The sequence below is a fragment of the Copadichromis virginalis genome, linkage group LG16, assembly GCF_057382275.1.
Source record: "Copadichromis virginalis isolate Kocher_CV1m ecotype Utaka linkage group LG16, C_Virginalis_male_GT1.1, whole genome shotgun sequence".
Classification (NCBI taxonomy): Eukaryota; Metazoa; Chordata; class Actinopteri; order Cichliformes; family Cichlidae; genus Copadichromis; species Copadichromis virginalis.
The window spans coordinates 29,365,968-29,393,813 of record NC_140633.1 but is presented as its reverse complement, the minus strand read 5'-3'; the positions used below and the strand labels follow the sequence as shown (position 1 = coordinate 29,393,813).

The window sequence follows — 27,846 nt, the reverse complement described above, 5'->3', positions numbered from 1 at the left end:
TGTCTTGTATTTCTTTGTAATGGGTGGATGTTGGGGGTTAATTGTAGCAGTAGAGATATCAGAGATTAATGGGAGTTTATTGTAATCTGGTGGTATTAATGATTTGACTGACACTAGTGTTAGAAAATTAACACTATTCAGAGTTGAATTTTTTAACACCAGGGCTAGTGTAAAGTACCACCAACACTATTCGGTGTTAATTTTTAACACTTAACACCAGTGTAGAATATTTTTGACACTGGTCAGTGTTACTCAGTGTTAATTTTTAACTCTGTGCAGTGTTAAAAATATAACACTTTGAAAAGTGTTAATTTAACACTCAAAAGAGTGGACACATATAGACACTTTTCTAGTGTTAAATTTAACACTCACAGTGTCAATTTAACACTGGCGATTTTGCTGTGTATACCTCACATGGTGCAGCTGCTTGGGAAGCACAAGTCAGTGTACTCCTTGCTCCTGTCCCAAGCCCAGATGAATTATCCAGATGGAGATTGCATGAGAAAGGGCATCTGGCATAAAATATGCACAGTACCAAAATACTAGAAGTAAAGTAACTAAACTTAATTCAGCCTTTATGGTGTATACTCGTGCTTTTTGTACTACAACATGCCAAATTTACTTGTACTTTTGAAATTAAAAGAACTCTCAAAAAAGATATTTTATGTAGTATAAGATAAATGGTCCCTACTTAACACCTTTTAACAACTTAGTGTTCCATAAAGCCCTATCAATGTTGCTCTCACACACACAGACAGGCGGGCAATGTTTCTTGTATTGCTGTTCAATAAAATACTGCTAATAACATTAACATCAGAAAAGCCCATAGAGGGTCAGGCGCAGTATGTTGATATCCTTATTAGTGGGCAAATTCACTAATCCAAAGCCCCTGATAATAGTTCTTTTTTTGCTTAGGTATAGGATATGAAAGTAGAGTATATTATACCTTGTCTCTGCCTTATTCCTGCACTGGTATTCCCTATTTAATGAAGCAGCTGTTATGCTGCAGCTATAGTTAGAAGAAGCTCTGTTCATAACCAACAGATGTGGCCTTTGTCTTTTTGTGAAAAGCACTTCAAATGCCTTTGTCTGTATGGACATGGGGTACGTTATTGCAGCCTACAAGTCTACAAGTTTAATGTGGAAACTGTTGAAATAAATTGGGCAAACCTGCGACAGGTTCTGTTTGAGGAAAATGCTATAGTGCTTGTAAGTGAATACAACTGGCGGGACTGACAATTGGAATGCCCTGATGTTCTACTGGGACACCCACTTGCAGTGTAACGTAGTCCATCTGGCAGGAATTCTAGCTTTATCAGCTCTCCCAGTGAGACAGTGCAACTCCTCACTGACTGACACACACACACACACACACACACACCGGAACATAAATGCATGTAATTTTGAAGAAACAAGTGCGAAAAGATGCCATTTAAACATGTTCTTTCCTATGCTTAGGCAACATTTAAACATGGTCTTCATCATGACATGAACAGTGTTTATGATGTAAGTAAAAACATTATCCACAAACATTTGACACAGAGAGAACTTGCACAGCAATGCTTATTTCTATTTACTTTTATTTGTTTGACCGATGAGAGTAAGTGAGCAGTATTTTCAGATTCATGAATCTTGTTGCTGTAGCATTGAAAGACAGTACTAACCAATCAGAGTGTCTTTCTTCTTGCCACAAGGGGGCACCATCAAATCAAAATATGGAAAATATCCACTCTATTCACATTAAACAGTAAGCAGACTGATGTAATATAGCATAATAACATTAATTTACACATACAGCTTATCATTGGTATTCCTGCTACCATTTTCTCCATACATACAGGGAATATGGTGATACTCTCTCCTTAAACAATTACTTAACTCGGAGAAGAACAGGAACAAATATTTCAGCTGTGGACCATTTATTATTGATTATTTAGGCAGTGAAAAACAAAGGAAGAAACAGCAGACTGGTCATACTGTCAGAGATCTATATACGTTTATGGAATGCCTTATATTATCTCATTGGTATACAGTACACCCTCACACTTGACTCATCCACATCCATCAACATATCATGTGCCCTCTTGAAACCAATAAAGAAATAGTAGTTCTATTCCAAGTACTTGAGTGGGAGTAGTATAATGAGGATTTCTCCACCAGTGACTCTCACCTTCAATTAATCTAATGCTAGCTATGGTGTGGGAGTGAAGCTAGATGGGGTGTTGGTTCCACTAGATAAATAATATATAAATACCATAGGAAATAATCAAATGATGTTGAAAAAAAAATCAATAAAAGTGGCAGTGCTTTGTATAACTTGTAACAGTAGACCTTTTCAAAAGTCTTAGGGTCAAGTTTATGTTGGTACCCCAGTATTTTGTTGTTATTTATGGTATGACTTAGCCCTAGATGTTAAATTTTTTTTCTTTATATTAATTACATTTTACGCTGTTAATTGTAAACATTTAAAATATTATTTGTTAAGTTCAGGCATTGACATCTTATGAAAGTTAGACCATATCTTCCCATGTCTTTTTAGACTGTCAAGTAAATGAAGCCAGTACCTGTACCATTAACTTACAAGAAGGTCAAACCATCAATCAATGGAGGTTTAATATTTTTGGAATGTTTTGCAGGGCTAAATATATACTAGTTCTGCTAACAATCATTGCAACAGTCAGAAAACAAGTCACCTTTCATAACATCACAGCCACAAAAAGCAACAACTTGGTATACTGTGGTATTTTACACATGTCCAATATTTAAGCCAGCAGCGTGGACTCGGCAGAAGGGAGGTCATTAGATGAAACAGACATAATGGTCAGCTATTTCAAGACGTATAAATGGGGCTGATCACTAATGCTCAGAACTCAGGCCTCAAAAAAGGTCAGTGATGGCACATTTTCTCAGTGTCCCTTTACATACTCCAATTAACATCAATGAGGTCTCAGGCTCTTCTATAAATAGCAGGACTTGATTTTCAATTGGGAACTCGCACCATCTCATTGCTGAGTCGGTGCCATTTAGGCTGCTGAAGTGGCTGATGAAGTTTCTTTTCCAGTATCAATCCTTTTGCTCTTTTAAATTATTCTTTTTCAGACATAATAACTCAGTTATTCAGTCAGTATTTTTGACCTGAAGCCATTAATTTTGTTTCCTCTCATATATAGATGGTGTACAGGTTTGATCATGCATAAATAATCATCAGAGGTAATGACTGCACCTCACAAGTTTTTGGAAGGCTTTTTTGAAGTCTTCATTGAAGATGGTGTAGATCAGAGGGTTGATCAGAGAATTAAGGTAGCCCAACCATGTCAGGAAGTCAGCCATTTCCCCTGAAGTACTGCAAGAACCGCAGGTGTTGACAATCAATTCCTTGACAAAAAACGGCAACCAACAGACGACAAAGGCCCCTATTATCAACCCCAGCGTGGATGCCGCTTTGCGCTCTCGTGAGCCCGAGATTCGAGGTCCTTGGTATAACTGACTACGACGTGATTCACTGCGTGACTCGTGCCGTCGTGACTTGCACTTAAAGGCCTTTACAGACACACGGACCCGTTCACGTGGAGTTTCCTCTGTTGAGGGTTCAGAGAAAGACTTTTCCGGTGGGCTTACAGGCTCAGGACTTCGAGGCCCGCCATCGGCATCACCATCTCCAGCAGGATAGGTAGAGGGGATCATGCTGCCATTGGTCATGCATGAGTGACGGCTAGCCCGGCTAGCCTCCCTCCGCATATATAGGGTCTGAGCGGCCAGGTAGATTTTATAGTAGAGGATGAGGATGAGCAGCAGTGGAATATAAAATGCTCCGAGTGTTGAATAAAGGGTGAAGGCCATGTGAGGATGGATGATGATGCACTCATTTTCATGGTCATTATTGCCACTGTAGTGTTGCCACAGTAGAGGAGGGAGTGAGATGAGGATGGACAGGAGCCACACCACTGCCACCATTGCACCAGCTCTGGCTCCTGTACGTTTGCGAGAGTACTCCACTGCGTCTGTGATAGCCCGGTAACGGTCAATGGCGATTGCAGCAAGATGCAGAATGGAGCATGTGCAGCAGGTGACATCCACACTTAACCAGAAGGTACACACCACCTGACCCATGACCCAGCTCTTCTTTTGGATGTAGATGATACTGAAGGGCATGACCAGCACAGCCACCAGTAAGTCGGTCACTGCTAATGAGCAGATGAGGTAGTTGGCTGGGTGGTGCAACTTGCGAGTGACTGCAATAGCTGTTATCACCAGGCAGTTGAAAAATGTGGTGAGGATGGCCAGCACAGACAGAGTTATAGTAAGCAGGATTTCACTAGGGGGAAGTTCAGTGGTCTCCAGTGAGTCATTCCTGCTAACGTTGCTTGTGGCAAACACCCCTTCAGTGTAATTGGGGAAATCCATTCTGCAAGCAAAGAGAAAATGAAGAGAGTGAGACATCAAAGGGGCTTAGGGGAAATTGTATTTTACTAAATTCCTTTTCAAGAAAGGCTGCGCAAGTCTAAATTTATTTTTTGCCTGCATGTATTAATTGTTATTAAGCGATAGGGCTACAATCTCTGACGGAGTTTAAAGACTTGCACTATTATTTTTCTTTTGAACTATCAGTCAATTTTCTCGCTTTTTGGACTTCATAAATTAAAGATGTCAAAATGAATTAAGTCAGTTTTCTTTTAATTAAAAATATGCTTTTAAAGTCTGCTAGGGTCTTGAAACATTACTTGGCTGAGAAAGCTTGGAGAAACAGCTGCCTTGCCCACAAAAGTCTGGCCAAATCTTTCATTACATATATATTACTCCAGTCCTACCTGTCTATGCTGTAACGTGTTGCATCCAGGTGGTTCACTGTGCAGCAGACAGTCTGCTCTGATCTGTCTAACCTGGCAGACCTGCTATCACATCACTTCTGTCAGTCATCAACTCATCAACACCTGGGACACAAAGAGAGGGAGATGGAAATGTGAAAAAGGTGAATATTGAGAGAGAGAGAGAGAAAAAGACCCCAAAACAGTAGAGATGCATTTCAAGACACTGCACTTTTTTGCACTTTTTAAAAGTACAGTGAATTACACTTTAATATAATCATGTACAAAATATCTGTAGGTTCTCAGTCATCCAGGATACAGTAGTTCTCAGTACCTAACAATCAATTCCTAAGCATTTCAACCCCCCATTTACATCTTTCCTATCTTAATAGCTCACATGATGGTGGACTGGAACAATAATGATGATGGGAATGACCCAAATTTTTTTTCACACCTTAGCTCATGTGGCAATTCACGCGATTAATACTAGGTCAGAAACTCTCAGGACCCCCTCTAGGGGAACACCCCCGACTAGGGTTTAAATACCTGCGACTCTAGGCTATTTGTTTTAAAACTGAACAAGCCTCATGGATAATAAGCGAACCTTCACAAACCTAAAAAAATTAAGTTGCCTTCTTATCAAGCACTCATAATCATGTACAAACATGCAACAACAGTACCACCAATGATTACTACAGTAATATGGTTCAGTTCATTGGTTGTTAATATGATTAATTTATGTTTCATGTTATGATTTGTTAGTGTATATGTTGTTATCAAGGCTTTTTAAAATTAATGTGATTAAAAAGTTTTATAAAACATAAAAAAGCACCAGCAGCATGATCAGAGAGTTGTAACCACGATCAGCAACTTCAGTCCAAATGGAGGCCTATTTGCAGGTATGACCATTACACCCAATGTGTAATGGTCTGCCATTAATTTAGCAACAGCCACTGTGATTAAATTAAAAAGCATAGATTTGGCTGCCATTGCAGCTCTCCTCCACCAATTGCTCAGTATCCCAAAGACGAGAGTGGAAACTGTTGCTATAGAAACACAAGAAGTACAGTACTTTCACTTAATGTGGTAATCAGCAGAGGCAGCCAAACTCTGACTGTCAGGTCTCTATTGAGACTGTTCGATTCCCAGGCGGTATGTCCGGGGCTCTGTGGGTGGGTGAGTGGGGTGGCAAGACTATATAATGAGTAAATGAGATAAGAGATTTCAGTTCACAATACCTCAGTCTTACTGACTTAGCACAAAATATTTTCAAATGTGTCTTTACCTTGTCCATAGTTAGCTCTTACTGGTGCCATACTGTAATGTAATCTAGGTGAAATCCCCATAAAGATATAATATGTAGGTGAAATTCACTAAGAACAGTGCAGAGGCAGGCTTGTGCGATGAGTATTCTTCAACTGCAGCATCCTCCAAGGTGTGGGCACTGGCCATCCCTTAGTCAGACTGTGCCACTGCTGCTTAGTGTTATTGTTTTACTGCATAAGATAAGTACAGATTTCTATTGATAAAGCACACTGACACAAACCCCTTGTGAACTATAGTTATTTTATGACAAATTGTGTACACCTCATTTTTGGTGGAACAGAGTTTGAGAAAACAAATTTTGCCACACTGACTGAAAGTAAATCCTGATTAACTATGGACAGATTTTGTCCAACGAAACTGTCACAACTGTGTAAGACACAGTCATGAAACTTTACAGGTGTGTAGCTGATATCAAAAATGATGGGTGGGCGATTTGACTCCTTAATATAGAGTAGCTAATACCCCCAGGCACTAGTACGAACCTTAATTCATCCTCTGTCCTCTTGATACTTTTCCTATAAACTAGATTTGTCTAGTAAATCAACATACAGTGATGAGAAAAACAACATTTTCGCAGGAATCTATGCAGTCAAGAGGTTATACCATACCATAACGTGAAGTAGTCTTTTAATCAATCATTGTGGAAGAATTTTGGCTCACTCCCCTTTGCTAATTAATTAATTAATCATTTGATTGTCAGTCTGGCTGCTACTTCTCTTCTTAATTCCTATGGAAGCATTAAGAGTATTCTTAATTTTTCACAGGACTGCGTAGGGTCTTGTGGAAACATTCTTATTCACATGACTGTATATTTTTTTTAATGGTGGTCTAAAAATTCACTTGCATCGCAGCTGGTATAATCCCATTACAAGATGGTCTCTACTTCCTTCACACCTTTGATATCAGTCTTTAATGGCAATGAAATTTCCTTCCTCTGCTTAATGATGCAATTGTACACTCCTTCCCATTTACCCACGGATGAGTTTGCAAGAAACCCTAACAGTACTTAATATGCAGATTACTCAGTTAGATAAATGATAATTACCGCTGCACTTCTGTCGCACTCTGTGTTACAGCACTGCCATATTTTCAGCTGTGCATCTGAAAATAGTTTATTTTTTTCAGTGTCTTTGCAAAAATGTATATTTAGACATAGAGTATGGGCATTTCTGTGTGCATGCACAATGGTTGACGTATGCAAAAACAGTGTCAGCCAGTTATTATATGCAACAAAGAAAACATCTGCTTTTGCCTTGAAATGTTCTATAAGACAGGCTTTCAGTCCGAGGTCATCTGAAGATAAGCTCCAGTGAGCCAGCATGAATCTAGTCTGATCTGCTTTGTTAAAAAAAAAAAAAATACCAGTCCCTTTGCTTGAATTTGGCAAACTGTAGAAATAGCAAACTGCAGAAAGAACTTAATTTACTGTATCACAGCCACATTGTTTCAAAATTACATAGTAACTTTTTAATCCATTGTTTGCCCTGTTGCTCCATTATTTTCGTTATTTACTTTCAGTCTATATATTATGAATAAGTTGCGATAAGATATAAGAGACCCAAACACTGCAAAGTTACTTTTAATGATCTTTACATTTGCTAATATTGGACGATTTACACAGCACCCAATTATTATATAAAACTGTGCTCCAAGATTATTGTACTCTTGCAGTCTACTACATTCAGGATGTAGATTGCTTTGTCACCTCGAGGCTGACAAAGCAGAAACGCGCTAAAATCGTTCTCCAACTTTCACAGATGATGTCATAGAGATCAGTATAATCCAATCTTAACCAGAGTCTTTCAGTAATACTTAAAGACATACGGTAAAAGCATTTACAAACCAAAACAGTCAGTGCAGTATACTATATGTATACACACAAACATCAACTTTTAAGGATGGCAATCAGTGAAAAAGGTGTCATTCCCCTGACATTCAATCCTTCTCTTCTCACTCTCTCTCTGTTTTCTTCTTACAGCTTCATGGAAGCTGCATTTACCATGTGGATTACAATCTCTAAAACACAGTTTGGCCCAGGCTGGACATCAAGCTGCCAAGTGTTGTTGTGAAGGATGAGAGTTGTGAAAAACCAGATTGTGTGACTGACAGCTCAGGAAAGATGCTAAATAAATCACTATGAGGGCAGAGCAGTATCTGTCTGTTTATTTATTTTCTTGTTCTGTATCTGTTTAATTTTGGGGTTGAGGTAAATGACAGAGTTAGCCAGAAGTAACGCTGCAAAGGAAACTGTTTAAGGAGGTTAATTACTGCTTTTATTGCTGTTTGTTTATTTGTTTCTAAGTTGAATAAAAGTACAATTAAAAGATTAATTCTGCATTCTGGGACAGAAAAATACTTTCCACTACAATATTATAATGATAAAGTAACTTACTAAGGTGTGGGACGGGGCTATCCCGGCAGACTTTGGACAGCATTGCTGGGCACAGCCTGTATAGCTTAGGGCATTGAATTAAACTAAACAGCTCTAGCCTTGTTTTTAATCAAGTGACGAGACTTTTTTATTTAGATAAAGAATACCAGTAAAAAAAGTGTAACATTCAGGATAACAGTGACAAAGACTAAAGGACATTTTGTGCCAGCTACTAATGTGATCTAATTCATTGATTTTATTTTATTTATTTTTTTGAGTACACTAAATTACTGTCATCTCTATTTTACAGCAGTGTTCTCGCTCACTGAACTGTGTCCTCCACGTGTCTCGTGGGTTTCTGTACACAAGCGGATACACACCATGTCACCGGCAGCTCTCCCTACCTGCTTCATGGAGATAGATGTATTACCTGGCAAGATGCCCACTGAGGACTTAATTTGATGGAACTGGTTCAGCACTCACCAGAGGCAAATATAGCTGCTGTAGTGCATTTGTTGCTGTTGTTTTCATTTCATTTGGCAGGTAATGCAGTATTGGTTATTTGGTGTTCACTGTTACAGATCACCTCCACACATTTTTTTTTAGAAACACAAACAAAATACACCGATAGGTACAATAATTTGTGATATTACCATCTTAAAGTACCTCATATATCTACTCCTCCTCCTTCATTGGACAATTCATGAACATATGACCTTGCAAATATAATTCACACACTCACGTCTAAGTGTATGTGTGAATATATATGTGATATGTGAAATATATTATGTGATCAGGTTCAACTTCTGAAGTGTTGGCTTGGAAGTTAAAGTGTATATTATGGACTTCCTTTTATATATACATTTTAGAATAACCCTGAAATACTTTGTTGAGCATCCATATCAAGTAAACATGGCAGCTTGGGGCCCATGTGGGGCCACTCGGTCTGCACACAGATGGTTAAATGTACTGCACATTCTAGCCCTACAATGGGGGGCACAGGCATGCTCCAAATTTCACAATTTGTTACCTACAGACTTTCCTTATAGGAACCCAAACAGGCAAAACTAGTTGTAGACTAGCCCCTACTTAAGCCATATACACTCTCTGCCCTAAAGGGCAAGATTGCTACCTAATCATAGGAACCTGAAGAAGTATTTGTAGCAATAAATGCCAACATTGTCTGCACTTAGTTAAAAATGAATGGGTCATTTCTACCTGTATCTGTCAGTTACAGTTTATTGTGAATGAAGGTAATCCATTTCAGGAGATTCAGTCCCTTTGAAGAACACATGGCTAGTAGCACGTTTTATTGGGGGTGACGAAAGTGCACAACAAATGTTTAAAATGTTTCTAGTATCTTCCGCTCACAAAGATACTACAAAACAACTACACAAACATCTGAGCGTGGGGGAGCGACACAAGGCCTCATGACAATTTACAGCATTTTCCTGTCAGCATCACTGAACATCCTGGCAACACAACCTTGTCTGCCCAACCCTCCTCTTTGGTGTCCTTATCCGAATTAGAACGCTACTGAAGGAGACAATTAGGTGAGTCTGTCACTGTTATTAGTTTATGAGGTAAAGCAAATACAGTGTATGACATACCTAAATTGAGCACTTCATTAATACAATGACAGGAAGTAAACAGGAGAGCAAGTGGGGGATAATACTTCTTTTCCTAGATTTAATGTCAGAAACTGAAGACTGACACTAGTATTTACTTCAGAGAAATCTAAACTTAATGGCGGCTTTGTTAGGTACGCCTGTTCAACTGCTCATTGATCAACTAATCATATGGCATCAACATTTTGGTATGTAGATATGCTCAAGACGACCTGCAGAAGGTCAAATTGAGAATCAAAATGAGGGAGAATGGGGATTTTGAACATGGCATGGTTGTTGGTGTTAGTGCCAGTAGCGCTGCTCTGAGCGTTTCAGAAAGTGCTAATCCACTAGGATTTTTTCCACACAACCATCTCTACAGTTCGCAGAGAATGGTGCAAAAAAAGAGATAATGTCCTGTGAGCTGCAGGCCAAAATGCCTTATTGACACCAGAGGTCGGAGAAGAATGGCCAGTCTGCTCCAAGATGACAGGAAGGCAACTGTAGCTCATTGTTAAAACCAAAATATGCAGAACATACAACACATCCACCCTCAAAGCAGATTTAATTCAGACGACACTGGGTGGCACGCATTACTATTGAGAACACAAAGCCTGAGGCTAAAATTTACATAGATTTACTAAAAATTTACAATGTAAGACAGAAAAAATGTTGTCTGTTCTAATGTATCATGTGAAATTTGAATCTTAGAGTCAGAATTTAAGACACAAGCATGGATCCATCCTTCCTTGAATCAGTGGTTTAGGTTTGTGGTGGTGGAACGATGTGGGGAACATTTTCTTGCCACACTTCCTTCATACCAGCTGAGTATCAGTTAAATGCTACAGTCTACAGTTTTGTTGCTGACTGACGATATGCATGCCTTATTCTCCACATCATACCCATCTTCCAATGGCTGCTCTCAGCAGGAAAACTTGTGCAATTTCACAAAACTTGAATAAACTCAAAAGTTTTTTTTGGCCCACCATCAACAGATCAGAAATCTAAAAGAGCAACTTTGGGATGTGGTAGAACAGATTTGCATCGTGGATGTGGAGCCAATAAATCTGCAGCAACCGTGTGATGCTATGATGTCAATATGGACCAAAATCTTTGAGGAAAGTTTCCAGCACCTTGTTGAATATGTGCCCCAAAGGATTAATGCATTTCTGAAGACAAACAGGCATCCAGCACAGTGCTGGTGAGGTTCTAATGAAGTGGCCAGTGAGTGGATTTGCCTACAGCTACTGCCAGGAAACAAGAGTGCTTATCTCTCATCAATTTACAGCTGAAGAGCCAAATGTTATTTGAGCTGATGAGAGCATTGATTGAAAAAGTAAACATTACTGGTGAGTAGTTACAACAAAAAAGGAAAAAAGTTATTCTTATTTCACTTATCACGCTGTGGAGAAAAGCAAGATTAGAAAACTCTCAAAGAATATGCAAGCAGTTAAACTTTTTTTTTTCTGGTTTAATTCCATTTAGAGTGGAAAGTACAGCACTGTGATTGTTAATGTGTAACTGATGACTGAAGTGTGATAACTTTCGTCTCACCAGCTTTTGATCCTAAACATGATATGTGCTGATTATATTTACAAACTGCAGAAGACTTAGTACTACTTGGCTTCTTTGTACATTTAAAAAATACATATTATTATGATATTTTATTGCAGTACACAATTTTAAAATTTATGTGACTTAAATGACTTTTTTTTGTTTTGTTATTTAAGCCTTGAAAAAAATATTTTAAATGAAAGGCCAGATAAATTTAAAGTTAGTCAGCATGGTTAATAGGGCTGTTCGATATAACGATATATATCGGATGACGATATAAAAACATCTATCATTTCATATTACGCTACCGTTTGTTTCGTGGTGTTGCAAAATAAACTGTTTACGGCAATATTTTTTCATCGTTTTGATGGTCACTGTAGAATTTCTTGAAGTTCTCTCTTTTTCTTATATTTAATATAACCACACTACGGACGGACAAGCGACTGTTTTTATGCGTTGTCGTTAGCAACAATGACAGTAAATCCATTGCGTGGCTCCGCCGTCCGCATCTTTATTTTCCACATAAACCTTTCACAATAGATTCTGTTGAGATTTTTCAAAATAAACTTAATCACGTGAAATAGTATGCAGAGTGTTTACGGATGAGAAGCTAAAAAGAGCCATCAGGTGCTAACCCCCGTAGAACAGGCTTTTTTCCGCAGCACGCCGTGAAATAAATACTCACAAAGAAAATTTTTGCTGTTTCAATGTATGTAACACTAAACTCCAGGTACAAGACGCCCAGCTGAAAACACTTCACGCAAGTCAAGTTGCCCAAGATTCACCGAATTTACAGAAAATGTGGGTTTTTTTTGTCATTATATATCGTTGTCGGGACGATCAATGTTGCGCAGTCCTAATGGTTAAAGAGGTTAAACACATTTTGTTTGTGTTTAAGTTTACAGCCACAGTTAATCAGTCTACAATTTCACCACCTCAGTTCCTGCCTATACCCTTGAGTAAAACACCATGTAAGGCTTTTATTTTGAATCCTGGTGGGGGTGAGCCTTTTCTAAGATCTCTCATGCCATTTTCTGCACTGCACAGCTAATTTGGTGAGAAATTCAGCATAGAGCTTTTAAAGAGTGCTTATGAATTTGTGAACACTTTGCCACATATGCATACTGAATCTATAACTATATTTAGATAATTAATAAGTAGCTGTAATACTGCATAATCAGCCAAATGAAATGAATCCAAGTGCATTCATAGTTCCTCAAACCAGCAGGAGCTAATATCCTCCGCCGGTGTTCATTAATTCTGCAAGAGTTACCTTCTAACACGACACAGTTTAAATGGACCGGGTGGGAGATTGGAAGCAAATGGCTAAAGTGATGGGAAGTCTTTGAGAAAAAAGTGTTCATGTGGAAGTAAGTTATTTAAAGATATGTTGTCCTTTTTCTAACAATGGCAGTCTTGACTTGTTTCATACTGATTATTTAATTTTTTTTTTAAATTTAAGGCATTGACTTTTTAATTTCAAATGTACATTAATACAACAGCACAACTAAAAATATGGAAACCACATTTTTGACAACATGAGAATTGGTTTGAAAACTGACCAATCATTTCAATAAGATTATTGTTTTTCCTATAGATCATGAATTAACTCCTAATTAAAGAGATCTATTACAATCTATTACTGAAGTACCAGAAGTGGATAAATCAATGTAAAATTATTTGTACACTTTATACATGACTATTATAGACACATTTCTTGAGAGATTGATGTGTGTATTAGTAATATACTGTCAGAAACACATGAAATTACTGAAACTTCCATCCTGCTGACTCAAACTGCATGTTCTTCACTGTTGAAAACAGACAAGTGATTTGAGACTGCAAGGTGAAAAAAAGCTTTGAATTCTTTTGTATGCAGCTTTAAAATCTGAATACAGTATCAAAAGGCTGACATAACTGTAGGGGGTTCAAAAATTACTATGATTAATAATATAACTCTAAGGTGTTAAGCTTTCAAAACAAATTTTCAAGCAAGTCAGGGAAAAAAACTACAATATTTAATCACATATTCTTGCCGTCTCCAGAGTTTTGAGTGGTGAATTACTAGGGTTAATTTCTGCTGAGTACTAAGTAAATTGGGTGTAATTTGAGGAGACTTTTGCTCATTTTTAATTTGATTACTTTTGGAGTTTTAAGTATTGCTTTTGCTGGAAATGGCACTTGTATAAAAAACAGTGTTAAATTTGTAATATGGGAAATCAATTGTGGATATGTACTTGTGTAAAATATACAATGAAATTTAAATGTATTGTATAATGGCTCTTCTATTTACATACATTAGTAAAAACCTCAACAAATGAATATTTATTGTGACCCCGCTTTGCCTTTAAAATCGCAATAGTTTCTCTCAATACTTGACAACACAATTAACACAGTTCTTCTGTGGATTTATCCTGCCTCAGTTTCTTTTAATTTAATGCCATACTGACTAGGTAATGTGGAGATCAGGGCCCTGTGGGAGTCACACCATCTGGTACAGGACTCCTCACTCTTCCTCTGCTTGTTCTCCGTGGCTCTGGCTGTATTTTTGTCATGCTGCAAAGTGAATCTGTGAAAATACTCCATATATGGCTCTGTGTAAATGTATTTGACCCTTTTCTTATCACTCTCTTTCTTTTTGCAGTTTTTGAAAAATATTTTTACACATGACACACTTATGTTTCTGATGATCAAACAAGTTTCAATATTATACAAAGATAACACAGGCAAATACAAAATGCAGTTTCTAAATGTTGATTTAATTAAATCTATCCAAACTTAAATCGCCCTATGTGGGGGGGAAAAAGGGTTTGCCCCCTAAACCTAACAACTGGTTCTTCCCACCTTGGCAGCAAAAACGTAAAATCAGGCGTTTGCAGTAGTTGGCAATGAGTGTTTTATATCTCTGTGGAGGAATTTTTGCCCACTCTCCTTTTGCAGAATTGTTTTAATTCAGCCATACTTCAGGGTTTTCAAACATGAATGGCCTGTTTAAGTTATGCCAAAGAATCTCAAAGGCATTTATGCCACTTTTGACTAGGCCACTCCAAAACCTCTATTTTGTTTGGTGGACTGGTGTACTCTGGATCATTGTCTTGCTGCATAACTGGGGGATTTTCTTTTTGGAATTTCAGAATTTCCCCATACCATCACACTACCTCCATGTTTGACCATTGGTATGATGCTGTTTTTATAAAATGATGTGTTAGTTTAATGTCAGATGTAATGGGACTCACAAAGTTTTGTCCCATGGAATATTTTCACAAAAGTTTTGGGAATAATCAAGATGTTTTTTGGCAAGTGTGAGATAAGCCTTTCTGCTCTTTTTGGTTAAACAGTGCCTTTTCCCTTTGAGCTCTCCTATGGGTTTTTGCCAAGTCTCTTTTTTATTGGTGAAATAAACAGACCGTAACTTAGAGAAGTGAGTCCTTAATTTCTGTAGTTCTTTTGTGACCTTGATAAGTTGTTGATTTGCTCTTGGAGTAATCTTGGTCTAGCCAATCTTGGGAAGGTTAATCACTGTTTCAAGTTTTCTCCACTTGTGGAAAATGGCTCTCACAGTTGTTTGCTGGTGTACCAAAGCCTTAGAAACCCTTTGTAACCCTTTTCAGACTGATAGCCAATAACCTTGTTTTCTCAGTTGTTTCTTTAGAGTGTTGATTGTTCCTATTTGAGATCTTTTAGTCTATTTCACTTTGTCAGAACAACTTGTTTTTAAGTGATTTCGTTATCCACATGTCTAGCAGTAATCAGGCCTGGGTGTAGCTAGTGAAACTGAACCCAGCTTTCCAAAAATGTGTCTCATCACAGCTGATTCATGAATTAACAAGGGCAGAGATTTACTTTCCCCCCCAAATACTGACAAAGTTCTATTGCGAGACTATCACTGTGCTCTAAACTGCTTTAGTGGGAGGAGGCTTTCCTGCAGACTGAAGGGTGTCATATCAAATGTAGGAACGTAATAAGATTAAGTAACAATATTTCTAAGAGTGCAATAGAATCTTTTTATTTGTCTTGTTTTCAACTAAATGCTAAAATATTTAAAAGAATGTGATGAATCTCACGTCTACTCACAGCAGCAAGCAATTGGTTTATAGACACACATGCACTTCCTGCTGTATTTAATCAGTTCATGATGCGTAGGCAAACTTTGAGGTTACAGAAAACAAAGCTTATCAGAATACATTTTATATCCCTGTCTTTTATTACTTCTTTTACTGCTTATTAAAGTCTACTTTGGATTTACCAGAGAGCACATCACTGGTAATTGTTTCTGGGCTTCTACATTCAAAGCTACACAGAAATAAGAAGTTTACACCAGTACTACAGTACACTGTGCTTCACGCCACACTCAGACGTAATATAAAAAACAATTCTGGATACAGCTTAAACTTTTGTGACACAAGATTAGATTACTTTTGCCTTTAATGATTTTCACCAGTGTAATGATGGATACGGATATTAAAAAAGATGAAGATTCAAATACAGAGATTAGTCAGTCCCTTGTAAAGCCTAAAGCCTACACCCCAGAGTGATCTAAATGCCCTTTTTATTTTACTTTATTTTGATCTGTGATCACACCCACCTGCTATTCAAACAATTTTCTAACAAAACAACCAGTTAGAAGAACACTGGCTTGAAGGGAGGGTGGCCTTAAACACATAGCAGCTAAAATAGCTTCTTTAATACAGTGGGTGAACTGAGGGGGCCGCACAGAGGCCCAGAATGAGATAAATCAGGACTTCTTGAACAGCTATACTCTAGTAGACACCAGGAACAAACATAAGATGTTGGCTACGTTTCTATTTTAAACTCATACTAACGCCAAAAGTCAACACAAGTTTTACATCTACAGTATTTTATCCAGTGCAATGCAAACTGAATTTAAAGATTTCTGTTCTCAGTGAAAATGACTAATTTGATAGTTGCTGTTAGTAAAAACAAAATGTTTGGGGTCAGGAAAAAAGGAAGCTTTAATAAGGTCAGAAAGTCATTTTATTATATCAGTTTTCAGTATCATCAGTTTTGAATAACTGTGACCTGCAGTTCAACATTAATGGCTCAGTGTCACTGCTTCTTTTTTGTTTCTAATTATCTCTGATCTTCCAATCAAAAATGAAAAAAGGACTACACTCCTGTTCTGCACCTCAGATGTCACATGATTATGCCATATTGAAAATCAGTTTGTTTTTCCATCCGTACATTTCCACAAATTTCCCTGCTCTGACCAGCCCTTTAGAGGCATTACAACCAAGCAAACACTTGCATCAGTGGACATGCAGAGAAGAGTTACACCAACTTGTATACACCAGAACCTGAAGATCTAGTTCAAACATTTTCTTTCAGGGCGAGCTGGAGCCCTTTTCCAGTTTTCATGGGGCAAGACGAAGGGTACATTGGGCAAGTCACAAATTTGTCATAGGGCTAACACAGAGACGCAGACAACCATTCATGCAGCCAAATGAGAATAGCCAATTACCTAAAATGCTTCTCTTTAAACTGCAGGAGGAAGTCAGAATACCCAGAGAGAACCCATGCAGAGCCATCTCATCTACAACACCTCTGTGGTAAAACCTTTTAATGTGTGTGTGGACTGAAACCTTTGATGGAAACATCCCTACAGACAAATATGGTAATTTTAGATGCAGTTACAATTTTGTTACCTTATTTGGAAAAAGTGACTTAACAGACATTTATGTAAATTAAACTTTTTGAGATTGTCACATCGGTCACTGTGGGCTGCAGAATTTGCAGTAGAGAGTTGCAAAAACAGAAATATCATGTATTTTAAAAAAGTGTCTTGCCATTACAGTCCTACCAATACATTATGTTTAAGCTTTCATGTCATAACAAATGAATTGCCGAGATAAATTCTCTGACCAATTTTGACATCAGGATGCTCGAGTACATCGGTACAGAGCAATCAAAATAAAAGCTTAGCAAATCTTGGTATGCATGTTTTGAGCCTGAGACGCACCGACAGCACACAAATCCATTGTGCTTTTTGATCCTTACTCTGAAGTATGCACATTTCACAAGCAACAATACTCACAGTTACAGTGTAACTCACAAACACCTAAACACACAAATAATAATGCAACATTATTTTACTTTCCTGCATCTACAACCCTCCCACACATACAAAGTTAACAGCTCTGGAAGTTGCTAGAACGAATCGATGAGGTCACTGCCAATTCTCACTGGAAGAGTAAAGGACAAAAGCTGCACAATCGGATCACAATCAAAATCATTTCAAACACCCTTGCATCAGTGATCTGTCCAGGGTGTACCCCTCCTCGCCACATAACAACTGGGATATGCTCCAGAGGCTCTGTAACCATGTAAACTGAACGAGCAGTTAAGGGATTGGATGGATGAATTTAGTTTGAAAACAATCTCACCAATGTGACTCAGCTGGATACTAATTTAAGCCACATTGTTTTGGTAACATCACAGAAAACACTCCTGTTTTTCTTTTTTAATAAATCAAAACTTCGTGATTTATTTAACAGGTTTGTCCTCAATGAAGAAATCCTGAACTGACACACAACTTGTGTTCCCAGTGGTGAAAATGAGCTGAAATTGAACTACAAGCAGAGGGAATTATTTGACCTTTTAAGTGGAGGATGTTTCAACCTGAACTGAAGAAAACCGCTAGGGAAAAGCCAATTAGAAATTTGTATTCAGACTGCTGGTGCCTGGATGAACAGCACTGAAAATCCCTTTAAGCTGCATAACTTGCAGTACATACCATTCAAGGCTCTACTAAAATGCTGTACCCCTTTACTCCTGTCTGGGTCCCCAATTCACAAAGCAATAAACTTTTAATGAAGATTGTTCAATTCTGCAGGACAGTGTGGCTAAAACCACTAAAAACCAGGACTAAATGTCTTTGCAATGTTTTTCTTCCGAGGACGGATGCTGTCGGCTGTCTTAGACAGAAGCGTTTCTGACCCGAGCACTTACAGTTATTGAATGCATCATAAAAGAAATCTAAAGATTGAATTTGATGCTATCAATAACATTGTTTCATCACCCCACTCTTCTCTACAATGCTTCTCTGTCCATGGCGATAATAAGTTTTTTACTCTTTTCTTGATAAGGTTATGGTTATGAGGAGCAGTATTCGTCGTGTGACGTATCAGCTTCATCTCTGACTGTTCAGAACTTATTTCAACTTATCAGCTTTCAAGCTCTGATGCCATTGATTAGCAAAATGAAGTCATCTTCTACTAATACTGTCCTCTGTTAAAAGTTTTGTCAGTGTTGGCCCTGCTAGAGTAGCAGTAATTAAGCCCTCATTGTCAGGATTTACCTACCCCTATTTTACTTAAGTAGCAGCCTTGCTTAGACCCTGCTGTGTCCTTGAACTATAGCCAGCTACAGACAGGCACAATATTTATGATGATATTCAGCCTGGCTTTTGGAAAAAAGGTACTTTTCCTCATGAGAGATCTGTAGCTGCTCTTCTGAGAATTTAAATGATCATTTAATATCCTCTTATCCGCGTGATTGTTCTGTGTTAATGCTACCTGACCTCTGCATTTCACTCCTGATTATGAAGTTTGCAACTGGTTAGCATGTCAGGCAAAGGTATATACTGGTTTATTTCTTATCTTAAAAATCTGGGGTTTGCTATGCATTTTTTAAACTTCACACCTCCTAATTATCTCATAATCAGAATCAGAATCAGAATCAGAATACTTTATTGATCCCTGGGGGAAATTATTTTTTGTTACAGTGCTCCATTTTAAACCAACATTAAGACAAGACAGACAATACACTAACTAAGAATAGTACAATATATACATATATATACATACATACATACATAAGTCACTCATAAATAAATAGTTGGAAAAGAAACAGGTGTAGCTGTAGCAGCAAACAGTGTGTTAAGTGGATGCGTTGTACAGGGAGATGGCCACAGGCAGGAATGATTTCCTGTGTCGTTCAGTGGTGCTTTTCGGTAATCTCAGTCTCTCACTGAACGTGCTCCTGTGACTGACCAGCATGTCATGGAGTGGGTGGGAGGTGTTATCCAACATTGTCTTTATCTTAGACAGCATCCGCCTCTCCGACACCACCTTGAGGGAGTCCAGCTCCATCCCCACAACATTGCTGGCCTTACGGATTAGTTTATTAAGTGCAGTATTTGCACATAATGTCTAGCAGAGCTCAGTTATTGTCTTTATGTTTGCTGGCCTTGAGACATGTTGTAGAGAGTTTTACAATATGATACCACTTTGATTATATTTACCTTTTCCTTAAGGGGAAAACCTTATAAAGCTTAGAGTTCATAAAGGCTCAAGTTCTTTAATGCTGTCAATAAACAGGTGCCACACAATTTCTTAGAGCTCGCAACAGATAATACAGAGGTTTGCCAGTTTAAAATTCTCATCCTTATGTGCAAATACTGCATCAGCTCCTGTGTATGTGGTCACACAGTTTGCCTAAGGACCCTGGGTAATCAAGCTTTTGAGGCTGTGGGATCTGAACAGTGGAATGCGCTGCCTGCATCTCCAAGGTTTACAGTTCATAAATACATAAAACCAGAACTGGTACACAAACATTACCCAAATGCCTGTTTGAGCAGACATGTATTTAGGAAGGATGTTTACGTTTTAGCTTTTGATTTACTTTCATCACTAGTTTTATTCATTCTTTGAATAGCTTTTAATCTTGGGTTAGATTTTTTTTTAATTTCTCTACTGTTTTTTAATTTCAGTATTGTGTAATGGCTCTTAATGGATCTCTCTGACTTTTATCTGTCTTCCTAGATTTTTACATTATTGTGTAATTTTAACTATGTAAAAATTGTAAGCTCATGGACCGTGAAATCATCACAATTATTTGACCTTAGCTATAAAGAGTCATAAAAGTCTCTGTATTTTGGGTCCTTAAACATGTTTGCATTATATGCTTTTCAAAATAACATGCTTGTGTGTTGGTGTTGCATCTTCTCCCTCCCTGTGTGTGTCAGTGTGGCACAAACACAAGAGCGGAGTAGACACATGGAATGGATGCCTTGAGAGACAGGTAAAGTAAAGATAACGCTGCTGAATCTGACTCTTTACATTTGAGTAAAAGCAATAAAGGCTTTCAGTATTTGTTAAGCTGGTTATGACAGTTCTGTTTAGGTTCAACAGCTACCATCTAGGGATGTTCCTGGAGACTAATTTATTGAAGTTAAACAAGAAAATAAATAGACTAGTCGACTAGCCTAAAAGACAGAAAAAACGACAGAAAACATTTAAAACTGAGCCCAGTCTAATCACTCGAGTTAAACAATGGTTTCTTAGTTATATTCTTACACAGACTATATGCAGCCACATAAAAGTACTACAGAAGCATGCCAGTTGGCAACTTGAATTTCTGGTGTCAAACAGCAACATTTTAATGTAGAGTTAATTAGTCGCACTCATCCCTACTATATCTAGGTGTTATCCAAAAAACCTGTGGCACTGTCGGTGCTTTGACGCTTCCCATGATTTCTTTTCTCACTTGACCCACTAGAACAACACCCTCACTGTGTACCGGAACTCCCGATTTCCAAAGAAAGATACTTGGCCAAGCATTGTGTCTTTTCATCCTGTTAGTGAAGTGCTCAACATGGTTGTGTGTTGGTACTATGCAGAGCTTAGCACAGCATTGTCTACATGCTGTAGCTGTGTACTGTCCGTCCATCCATCCATCCATCCGTCCATCCATCCATCCATCCATCCATCCATCCATCCATCTGTCATCCATCCATCCATCCATCCGTCCATCCATCCATCCGTCCATCCATCCATCCATCCGTCCATCCATCCATCCATCCGTCAATCCATCCATCCGTCCATCCATCCATCCGTCTGTCATCCATCCGTCCATCCATCCGTCTGTCCATCCATCCATCCGTCCGTCCATCCATCCGTCCATCCGTCCATCCGTCCATCCATCCATCCGTCCATCCATCCGTCTGTCATCCATCCGTCCGTCCGTCCGTCTGTCCGTCCGTCCATCCATCCATGTCTAGCTCACAAAGGCAGTAGTCTAAGCAGAGAACCCCAAACCTCCTTCTGCCAGGCCATGTCCTCATCCCATCTCAGAGGATACTGACGCAAGCCTGCTAAGAATTATTAAATTCTCTCTTAGAAAACCTCCCCCAGCTTCCCAAATGACCAAACTCCTTATCCTATTGATAAGGGACAGCTCATCCACTCTTAGGAGGAAACTCATTTCTGCCACTCAAATCTGTGATCGAATTCTTTCCATCAGTACCTAGAGTTCATGGCCATAGATGAAGGTGGGACCATAGACTGACCATAAACCTTAACACTCAGCTCCTCTTCACCTTAACAGACTACTACAGCATCCACATCACTACAGACGGCACCAATCCATCTATCAATCTCCCACTTCACTCTCCCCTCACTACTGAGTAAGATCCTGATGTATTTAAACTCCTCCACTTGGGCAGAAACTTGTCCCTGACCCAGATTCAAAGTAATATTTTTTCAGAGTTTCTTCCTCTTCACTTTTAATTTTGCTGTCATTACCTTACCCGTACATGACAACTTTTCAACAGTACAGCATTCTACCTACATAAAGCATCAACGCTGTGGGCTTACATGTTGTATTTGAGTTGGGAGACTACATGCAAGAACATCTGTATTTACATAGACAAACACCTTTGCAAACGTATACTAAGGTGTAAAGCCTGCGGGAGGCTTATAGATAGGGAATGTTTTCACAGATAGCTGTCAGAGTCAAATTTAAGCAATTTTAGGCTTTGAAAGGCATCAGCAGTTATCTACAGGCCACTTTGCCCTTTGTTTCTAATGGTGATCCACTTTTAATAAACCTATTAGAGCAGATGAAAAGGGAACAGCAGAATGCAAATGCAGCGTGAATTTCTTTATTATATGGTACTTCCAACAAACAATCACCCCCACTTCAATAAAAACATGTCTACCACCATCACTGTTTCATAGTGTATCATCAAATGTGTTTAAGAAAATGAACCAAATAGTGCTGTTTGCTTGCCTTCACCTTTTTCATAGCATGTCCACATCATAAATCTGTTTTTTTAACATTATCAATAATATTATTGACAGGAATGTTATATAATTTATATAAATGATACAAAAATAACTGCACCTTTTGGAAGGATAAGTTAGTGACGCTTTGAGTTTTCAAAGGGAAGAACTGGCAGAAAAAGGGGGAACTGTGCTACACTATTCCCTTTGGGATGAATGCAAGGATTCTGTGAGACTTTCAGGTCTCCAAAAGACTTTTTGGGCTGTCTCTTTGATGCAGCCCCCAGAAGATATGCAGGCATAGAAAGAGACATAGAATAGAATTGAATACATGGATGGACATATGAGATCCTGTGGTCTTTACTGCATTGCTCTCAGAAAACAAACCTAACCAAGTGATATTGTTACATAAGCTTTCAAGATGAGCATATAAGTATGATGAGTTGTTTATTCCTTAAAACACTCTGTGTAATGGACATTACAGCCTCTAGGTGCCGCTAATGGGTCTTTATGGGTCCTCCCCCCCTGTTCCATTAGGAGTCAATTTCATATAAGATGCCATAGGGGAGACCATCTTTCAAGGTCCAGGGCAGAGTCCACTCAGTTAGATATGACCAGATGATGGACTCTTCAGGGCTAATAACAAACCCCTGTTTTTCTTTTCATTTTGTATTTTTCTTTTAGAGTGTGCATTCATCACCCTTGCAAAGTCATTTAATGTCTAATGGCGTCAATTAATTTTTAAGAATAAAACAAGTAAATAGGTGGCTATTTTATTGTTTCTGCACACTTATCTATCTCTCTCTCACACACAAAAATGAGAGTGTGCAATATTGCTATGTTTGTTCTCTGCTGTCATGGTTTTGAGCATCGCCTTCAAAAATCCATGAAAAAAAACAATAAGAGCTGTCAAGATTTCGGTTTCTTTTGGCGGTTAATGTAGGCACAAGAACCCTTAATTTGAATTTTCATCTGCCATGTACTGGTGACAATTAATTAAACATTGATTCGGGGAGGCCTTGGACTTTTTAAGGTAGCTGGAAAGCAGTAATGCACATCTTTTTAGGACAGGCAGAGCTATGAGACAGAGAATTCAACAAGATATATTTTCATTGTCTGGTAGCAATTGGTCAGATGTGTCTAAACAGGTTTTGATTGAGGCTCTTGATTCTGTGACATGTGTCAGTGAAAAGATGTACATCAGCTATGTGGCTGGGCTTTGTTAAGAGCCAGAGGGAAATGGAAAGAAGACAAGATAATGCTTGTCCCAGAAGTCTTTCTTTAAAACGATTTAAGCCATTACATTTATGAAAAATGTGCCAGCCCTCATCTGATTTACTTGGATCAGCTGAAAGAGAAATCTTAAAAGCTTCATTTCTCTAATAAAATTATGTTTTGAGGTAAAAGACTGGCCACAGGTAAAGGATAACATGTGTATTTAAGAGTAAAGACAGCAAACAAATACCCCTTCAGGACAAACAATATAAGATGTTCTATTTTGCTGATATACTGTCTTTTGCACTGCTGATACTATCAAATAATTCAAAGTGTAAACAGAAACAGCAGGTCTTGTCTGCATACCAATCACAAAACTACAGATATTACATACTTTTAAATATTTAAAGAGTCTTATGTTAGATAAAGAACTCTCAGCTAAGCACTGAAATCCACTGTGATGCAAAGAAAACAAGTTTATCGGAGCATGACATAAACAGAAGGGGAACACAAGGTAAATATCATTTTTGTAGTGAGCAAACACATCCGCTACACCTTTTGGTTTAGTTCATCTACTCAGTGCTGTTTGCTAGTTTCCTTTGAGGGGCTGCAAAAACTCAAACTGTAAAATATTCAGAGCACAATGCATCAACGCACAGGTTATTCAGTATTGCCATAGAGCTTTGCTCTTTACTGCTCATCCCTTATGGAGTAATTATAATAATAATCCTGCAGCCCAAGCTTACAGCCTAAAGTTTACCAACATTGCCTCTCAGAACTTCTCAGAGGCATATTTTTCAGCTACCTTTCAGCATAAGGGAAATATTAATGTTACATTCACATTTACATAAAGTTGCAGGGATGCTTTTATCATTTCTTACACAGAATACCGTGATGCACTCTGGGTGAATTAGCAGAATGTGTGACATGGGTGTCTGTTTTATTGTTGAACCCTTGTCATTTTGTGTTTTGTTTGCTTTTTCTGTTGCTAAATGTTTATATATATATATTCTGCTCATTTTCCATGTTTTGTTTGCTTTTAATGTTTCTCTTTTTATTGAAGTCTTTGTAAGTCTCTCCAAGCCCACCCACCTCCTTCCCCGAAGGTCCCTAAACCCTCGTTAAGAAACACAGAAGTAGTGTAGTACCATTGCTATTAAAACTGTGACTATTAAAATGGGATCTCATAAATTTCCTATCTGTAAATTTGACCTTTGACCAAAATCAAATGTGTCAGCTAAAGATGTATGAAGCTTTAATAATTTAATGAGGTAAATATGTTCTTGCAGAATCAAGCATGATCACAAGTAAGGATGAGGTAGGACAAACTGTCAATAAAAACTAGCCTCAGGCAAAATTGATTCTATTGCTGTACTACTGCTCTTATTGATATTTAAAAAATAAAATCCTACTCTGTCTTGCAGTATATGTTGCAACATAAATTTTAGAATGGATTTTGCAATGACTTGGATCTTTTTGTTAAGCATGAAATGGATAAAGCATCACTCTGGTATGTGATATTGTATCTATGGGAATCAGTTAGCATGAGCTACACTAAATACTTGCTACTCCGGGGCCCTCAGACCATCACGAGCCACGACGTGTCCTTGGTCTGACTCTGCTACTCATCACTGAGGTCCATTATTTTTCTTTCCAAGATAACTTCGCAGCTGTAATTAAGTTCCATAAGTAAATGTGTCACCTTGACCAGAAAAAGAGCCCAGCGTGGAGACCTTCTCAAATATTTCATGTCATTTAAATGAAAGAGTCCTTAATACTGTCCTCAAGCTTCTGAAGGATGGTGTGGCACTTTGCTGTGCGTGCACATGGACCACTCTAGTATCCTGGGAGTTATATCCATATGTACATCTTATCTCAATATTAATGTCAGTGGAGCAAGATGTATATCCTTTATAACGAGGCAGGAAGTCAGGGGTGGATGAACATTTACTGTGTCCAACTGACATGTAGCCAGGACAAGCCCTGCGATTAGCATTGATATTTCCATATCCTGAAAACACAGACTTTCACCATTAGCCAAGTCATTGTATAACCTTACTATAAAATAACCTTGCCATATTTTCCATAAAAAGACTCAGCCATGTGCACACATCAGGGAAGAAATACTCTTTTTTTCAAATGTTGTTAGTAGATATAAATGTTGCCATTTAAGTTAATGATGCATTTTTCCAAATTGGCCCATTAGGATATTGACATTCACATCTGCAGATGTGCATGAACATGCATGCAGTCAGATATGTGACCATGCTTGGTTCTCACAACTATATGAAAAAGCAAAGCCTCTCCTTTGATGCCATCACTGTTTCTCACTCTCTCTTTATCATACCAGCACATAATCCTACACATATGCTGTAATACGCACACAAACACATCCACACTCCCTTCACATACAAGGCTCTGCCTGTCTCTACCACACATCATCCTCCTCCTTGAGCACACTTGATGTAATGCTGTAGGTTTGATCTTCCATGGGTTGGTCCAGGAACACCAGTGAACCTGCTGATGCTGCTGGTCAAAGAACTATTTCATTGCAGCAAAAAAGCCTTGTAGCTGAATTCCACCAGGTATTTGGAAACCTGATTGCCTGCTATAAAATGTCCTTCTGATGTGAAGCACATTATGAGCAGCCAGAGAATATGGCTGTATTATATATTCACAAACACACATGTAGCAACTCGAAAGCCTTTGCTTTCAGAAGAACATTTCAAGACAAGATGGTTTTTTTTCCTCATCCTTTTTCACTCTTGATAAGCCATGAAGATCCAAACAATACTCAGTCAATGCAAAAACAGCCTGTACCAGGAGCAGGTACATTAATTTGTTGCTGTCTCTTATATAATTAAAACCGCACGCTCATTATGAAGTCACTGTGTTAGATCTGAGAGGAGGGTAAACTGAATAAAAGAAAAGAAAACGAAGGACTGTAACTTTATCAAAAAATAGAAAGGTACAAGTGTAAAGATGGTGCATCGTTCCTGAGTCTTTTTGAACATCCAGTTCAGACTTTATCGAATTATAAGCGTGGAAATAGTTGTGCTTTGCACATATGTGGAGGCAAAGTGGGAGCTCTGCTTTGATTTATACATGTACAAAGACAACGTTGCAATATCTGAGTGACATTTCAAAAAACAATTAGGGTACCAAGACTATATTGATGCCACATTAATTAAGCTTAATATGCACTTGGCACATAGAGATCTGTCTCTGTCTAGAAAGTCCTTCCTAATTTCGGTCCATGAATTCAAAAGCTGAACACAGTCTGTCTCTCAATAAATGCACAACCTGCAGAAAATAAACTTACCCACTCTTCCGCTGCAGCGATTAAATAACAGACGAAACCAGTCACTGAGAGAAGTGTATTACATTTCCCATTAATGTCCATTCACAGCTCAACGACGCTCACGCCGACACCCGTCCGTGTGCCGACGGAAGGGGACGCGCAAGCGAGAGCGCGCCTCTTGGCCAGCATAGACAGAGCTCTGAGAGATGCGTCAGTAAGGAGGAGGTGTGAAGACAAGATAAGAGTAATAACAGCCCTCCAGTAATGAAGAAAACGAGTATTATTGTGGCATTTTGTATATAACTTTGCCAGATGCGCAAGAACGTCGCCTAGCCTGCTACTGGTTCGCTATGACCTTAGTGTAATGCAGCGTAATTGGGTATCTTATACGATGGAAACGGGGTAGTGGATACAAAACAAGGATGTTTGACTGCTTAAATGTGTTGGAGCCACACGCAAGTTGTGAACATGCATGCATCAGGTGGAGTACAGAATGGTTATAACTTCTGTAACTTGAGTTTTGCACCAACATTTGTGCTGAACATAAATAGTTAACATTAACATGGGGAATTTGTAGCAGCAGTACACAGTGCCTAGAATATGCATCATTGGTCACATTAGCAAGAAAACTCGCTGTATTGCAGAA

General features: G+C 38.4%; 1 protein-coding gene across 1 annotated transcript; it reads right to left on the bottom strand.

The window, feature by feature from the left end:
* Positions 1 to 1,582: 1,582 nt before the first annotated feature.
* On the bottom strand, positions 1,583 to 27,352 carry htr1fa (5-hydroxytryptamine (serotonin) receptor 1Fa). Its single transcript, XM_085434322.1, has 3 exons — positions 27,222 to 27,352; positions 4,809 to 4,931; positions 1,583 to 4,405 (listed from the first exon to the last, which is right to left on the bottom strand). The coding sequence occupies exon 3, from the start codon at positions 4,402 to 4,404 to the stop codon at positions 3,205 to 3,207; it is 1,200 nt and encodes a 399-aa protein (XP_085290448.1). The 5' UTR covers position 4,405; positions 4,809 to 4,931; positions 27,222 to 27,352; the 3' UTR covers positions 1,583 to 3,204.
* Positions 27,353 to 27,846: the final 494 nt, after the last annotated feature.